This window comes from Dendroctonus ponderosae, unplaced genomic scaffold (genome assembly GCF_020466585.1).
Source record: "Dendroctonus ponderosae isolate FM_Combo_2020 unplaced genomic scaffold, Dpon_F_20191213v2 Dpon_F_20191213_3, whole genome shotgun sequence".
Taxonomy (NCBI): domain Eukaryota; kingdom Metazoa; phylum Arthropoda; class Insecta; order Coleoptera; family Curculionidae; genus Dendroctonus; species Dendroctonus ponderosae.
This window is the reverse complement of record NW_026018508.1, coordinates 15,187,634-15,193,021: the sequence shown is the minus strand read 5'-3', so window position 1 is coordinate 15,193,021 and position 5,388 is coordinate 15,187,634. Positions and strand designations below refer to the sequence as shown.

Below are 5,388 nucleotides of genomic sequence, written 5' to 3'. Positions count from 1 at the left end.
TAATTAAATGAAATAAACATAGAATATTAACTAACACCCGGTATATTGAAGAATTTTGCAAACCAAAAATAATATCCTCAGAATACAAAGAAAAATAGCTAAAAGTAAAAGAAATCAATATAAACAGTACTTTATTCGCCTTGTATCCAAAATAGGGCTCGGAATTTTTAAAAATCTGATATTCGAATATTCGCTTAGTGGTTTATTCGAATAGTAACATTATTCGAATACGCGAATATCTAACGAATATTCGAATAATCGAGTATTTCTATTCGTATTCGTTAGATATTCGAGTGTTCGTTTTTCGTTCACCGTTTTCCAAGAAGAAAAATTGTTATCTCATATCATTTTTGGCAACTAGCCGCAACGGATAAAAAAGTGCCTTTGTCGGCACATTAATTGTAATCACCAGAACACAGAGACGTCATTTTACATTCATTTGCAGGAGAGTAAATATGATTATTTTCATTTGCTTGTAAATATATGGGTATTTGTTTAAATGCTTGTAGAACATGAATAATTTATTTTATAAAAGTATACAAAGCGCATATAAAGATATTTGCACCTTGTGAGTTTGATAATGTTGGTGTATTCGAGTATTCGAATATTCGGATATTCGAGTATTCGAGTATTCGAATATTCGGATATTCGAATATTCGACTATTCGAATATTCGAATACTCGAATTATTCGAGTTTGATTCCGAGCCCTACTCCAAATGTATGCCAAGGCTTAAAGCAGCAACGACGTAAACGACCATGTAAGTAAAAATATTTAAGTATCTGAACGAAGAACTCTAGTCTCTTCCCAAATTTGATTGTCCTGACTAATCACCTGTTAGGCCTAATTAATTTTAGAATGCTTTAAAGTATTGCAGTTGTGATGTGTTTTAATACGTGATATGATGAGGCTGTTGACGAACTGTGGTTGTTTTTTAAATTAATGAAATTTTTTTTAACTATCTGTTATTTTAGAAAAACTGATGATGGTGGAAAAATAAACCGAAACGTAAAATAATCAATAAATGACTGAAACCCATGAATTAATTTAGAATTGGAATTGAAACACCGTCACGAATGTATATATAAAAAAATGTTTCAAACAGAAATCATTTCATACCTGGTTGATGAGTCGTTGTTTGCAATGGCGCTTTTGATCGTTTCCAGACTAGTTCGCAGGTTTCTACATTTTTGGCACACGTCGTTCCAACTAGCCACCGTCAGGTGGGGCTGGTCCTTCGGAACCTTGACCAAACCTTGGAGTTCTTCGATTTTCACTTGAAACTCCTCCAAGTACACCATCACCTAGACGCAAAACATTGAAAAGCACTCAAGAGTTGTTCAAACGCCGAAAGAGACCAACCTGTTCTAGCTCAGGCTGTCGCAGAATGGCAAAACACTCCATGGTGAATCGTTCGAGCATGCACTCAAACTCCGACTCCAAGCTGTGGTTGATCTGGACCAGAGGATGGCTCTCCAAGCCCATCCAGCCCTTCTCGTTCTCCAGCCAGTTGGACAACGTGCTGGCGTCGACGTTGCATGCAAAGTCTTGCGAAATGTTGCACTTGCCGCTGAGAACGTTAATCCTGGCGTCGATCAGGGACTTGTGCGCTATGATGTCGGCAAATTCATGCAGCAAGTTGGAGGCCGTGCGGCTGCATCGTTCCGACTCGACGCGGCGTCTCCAGTTCTGCCGCTGCAGCTTGTTCAGGCTGTTTCTGTAAAGGTCCGTCAGCTCAGACACGCTTTGGTTGATCTCGTGGAACAAGCAGTCGCTCACGGAGTCGGACCACAGTTCGAGCGCAGCCCGCTCAGAAGCGAAGAAACTGAAGAAAAACGAATGGTCTGCATCCAGATGGGACTGATAAATCTGCGCGGCCCTTAGAAGCACATGGTTGATTTCCGACTGGATCAGTTCCTGGTTGACGATCTTCGTCGCCGTTCTGCTGAACTCCTGTGTGGTTTCTGGGCTGAGCGACCGAATCCGGCAGGACTGGTCGGTGGAGATGTTGTAGGCCTCATTGGCCAGCGCTTCGGCCAACTGTGGTAACTTTGTCGCCTTGTAAACGTCCAGTAGAACATCGAGCTTTTGCTGTTCTTCGCAGAGAATATGCAACGACGGCCCGTTATTCTGCACGAAGTTTTTGCACATTTTAAAGCCCTGGCCGACCGCCAACAAGCACTTGGCCAGCACTTTGCTCAAATACTCCGCACTGGTTCTGCATATCGGCGGCTGCTTCTGGCTCGTTCCATTCAACTTGTTCTGCAAAGCTATAATTAAATACGCAGTTTCCTTGGTTTCTTTGTCGATTAATCTCGTGCAAATGGCGTCGCCTGTTACGGGCGAATTTAAAGCTTCTTGTATCCTATCAACTAGCACATTCTCGTATGCGACTTTTTCAGCCAAGATCTGTAGTCTGGCTCTAGCATCTAACTTACCGCTTTCTAACAACAGTCTTTTCTTCTCAGCTAAACACGTTAGCTTTTCTAGGAGTATTTGCTGCAGCTGCTTGACCACAGCTTCAGCCGAGGCGTTGACGACGCTGGCCTCGGCCGAACTTAAACTATATCTCGAATCGCCGCTGCTTAGAATCGCATTTAGTTCGTTCAAGGTGGTTTCGAGAAAAACGAGTCGCTCTGAGCTCAGAGATGAGCGTTTGCTTTTGAGAACGCTCACCGAGTGAAGACATTCGAGTACTTTGGCTCTAGCCGACATCAACATGCCATCAAAGTTGTCGCTTTCTTCGGCTAGTTTCGTCAGATCCGAGACGCTGCTGCTGTGCATGTTCAGCGACTCTGTAGAGGCATTCACGTTGGATACTTTTGATTCTAGCGAACTCAGCCGCATGAGGAGTTTCATTGGCTCTGAAGAAGTGGCGCTGTCCAGGCTTTTGCGGCGAAGCCGCCTCAGCGACTTGTCGTCTATTGGGGACGTTCTTTCGCTGCTGCGCTCGCGCCTGAACCTCCTTTTCGGCCTTCCCTTTTCCAGCGTCAGTATCTTGGCCTCCAATTCAGTCACCTTGTCCTCCACCTCTTTGTTGATTGAAAAGTTCTCGCGGCCCTTCAGCGACAGCGAGCGCCTTTTGTCTTTTGCGTCGGTTTTTGCCTTGATCCGCAGTTGCTTTTCAACCGCCGTCAGCTTCGCAGTTAAATGGTCCAGCCTGACGACCAGCAGATTCACCTCCGCCTGGTGTTCCTGCTTGAGGATTTCTATGCTCTGTTTCAAGCTATGGTTGGCGATTTCTAATCTATCACAGTTATCGTCAGAGTGGCGCAGCGCTTTTTTAATCGCCCTGATTTCAATCACCGCTTTTTCAAAGCGGCATTTCAGGTCTAAACAGTATTCTTTCAGCTCGTTAGTGCCCAGCTCGTCTATGTCGACCTCCAAGTTGATGTTGGTCAGCTCAGTTAGCGAGTCCATGTGGATGCTGTTGGGCTTGACAGTTCTTGCGTCCAGCTCCTGCAGCTTTTTGTACACCCGGTCGTTTTCCTGCCGGCTGCGCTCCAGTCGCTCATTCGAGCTGTCCAGTTCCTCTTGCAGGTTGCATAGAATCTGCTGCTTCGCCTGCAACTCCCTCAGTAGGATCTCGTACTTTTGCTCGAAGGTGCGCGAGGACTCTTCAGACTCGGCGAGGCGCCGCTGCATGGCTTTTTGCTCCTTCAGGAACTGAAGTTCCATCTGCGAGTTTCTTTGGTTTAACTCCTGCTCGGCTTTCTCCAGGCTGGCCAGCATGTCCTTGGCCCTCTTCTCCCGCTGCGCTGCATCGGACTGGAGTTTCTTCAACCTACAAACGCAAGTTAAAAGAGACAGACTTTCGAGGCCATTCCTTCAAACTAATGGGGTTTTCGGGTTTTCGGGTTTCGGAAAGAAATTCTAACAAACGACGGGAATGTATTCCTGACGTTTCGCAAGCACGAGTGGCTTGCATCTTCAGAAGTGGTTTGCTTGAACGCTTACACTGTTCTCATCAGAAACCGCGTTCAGTTCTGCGGAAGAACTGAACGGGGGTTCTGATGAGAACAGTGTAAGCGTTCAAGCAAACCACTTCTGAAGATGCAAGCCACTCGTGCTTGCGAAACGTCGAGAAGAAATTCTACCGAACGACGGCCTAAAAACCCGGAAAACCCCATTAGTTTCAAACGCACGTTAGTTCGCCGATTACGCTTTGGTTTGGTGAAATTACCTGGCGATTTCTTCCTCCAAGTTGTTCACCTCTTGAGCAGATCTGGCCAGCTGCTTCTGCAGGTCGGAGATGATCTCGTTGTCGCTCAACACAGCCAATTCGATGTGGTGGTTTTCTGAAGAATCTTTGGCACAATCTAGCTCGTCGGTTGAGGTGCTGTCCAGGGTGGATTGTCTGGACTGGCAGCGCGGTAATCTCGGCCTTTGTCTTGCTCGGTCCTTCACCCGAAGCCCCAGCCTGTGCAAAAGTCCGTCCAATTAGGCTCTGATGAGGTTCCGACGATGGAAAAACTCACCGGTTAAAGGGAGGTGAAGGTGGGAGCTCGCTCCAATCGCCACTTTCACGCCGGCCGCCCTCCGAAGCTGTCCGATACTCTTCGTCGCTGGAAAACAGCACTGATCGGGGCGTGTTTGGCGTGGCGGGGCTTTCGGTTGGCATCGGCGCTGCTTTCTTCAGCGCCTGCATCCAGTTGGATCTGGAAAGTTCCAAATCAGTTGCCGGTTCAGGGCAAGATTTCGTGGGATCTGACCTGATGCCTTGCGTAACAGCGCTCAGCGTCAACGTAGGCCCACTCCATTGGACTTCGAAGCCGTACTTTGAATCGGTCGGAATTTCCGTGTAGTTCGTAACTGTGGATAATTCGACGCACAGCTCAGGAACGCCATGCTCGTCTTGGTCTTGGTAGACGTTCAGGGTGGGTCCGCACAGTACAATCCAGTGGCGCAGCCACTCGTTGTCCGGAGTTTTCAGCCATAGCCAACCCTAAAATTCGTAAAAGAATGTAACAGTCTAATTTTTGGGGATCAAAAAGATCATTCTGATATTGAACAGTCCGTATTCTTCGGAAGATTCTTCGGTCTTTAATCGCTCATATTTTCCCTACTCTCACTTAAAATGCCTCACGTTTTCGGTCATGATTTTCTTCAGAAAATCGAGGCAACAATAATCAGATGAAACAGGACAAGAGAAGAAATTATTCTTATCCTAGACAAGGGCAGATCCCCCCCATTCAATTCTCTTGCCAACGATGCCAAAACGAATTCCCTGGCTCGACTGGTTCTTCAGAAACTTCGAAAAAAGCAGCGTCATGTTCAAGTGGATTTTGCAACTCAAAAAAAACCACGCAAATCTAAAACTTCTTGAAATCAAGCATTTTTTGAGAAAACTGCCAACATTTCCCCATCCATGGTTCACTTTCTAAAAAGG

General features: G+C 46.1%; 1 protein-coding gene across 1 annotated transcript in view; it reads right to left on the bottom strand.

The window, feature by feature from the left end:
• Positions 1-5,388, bottom strand: part of LOC109538588 (protein outspread) — an 86,060-nt gene that overhangs the window by 2,213 nt on the left and 78,459 nt on the right. The window contains exons 8-12 of the mRNA XM_019905884.2: positions 4,712-4,944; positions 4,478-4,657; positions 4,183-4,419; positions 1,362-3,783; positions 1,119-1,303 (exon numbers count right to left, since the gene is read on the bottom strand). Of these exons, the coding sequence (XP_019761443.2) occupies positions 1,119-1,303; positions 1,362-3,783; positions 4,183-4,419; positions 4,478-4,657; positions 4,712-4,944 (3,257 nt within the window). The remainder of the gene's footprint in view (positions 1-1,118; positions 1,304-1,361; positions 3,784-4,182; positions 4,420-4,477; positions 4,658-4,711; positions 4,945-5,388) is intronic.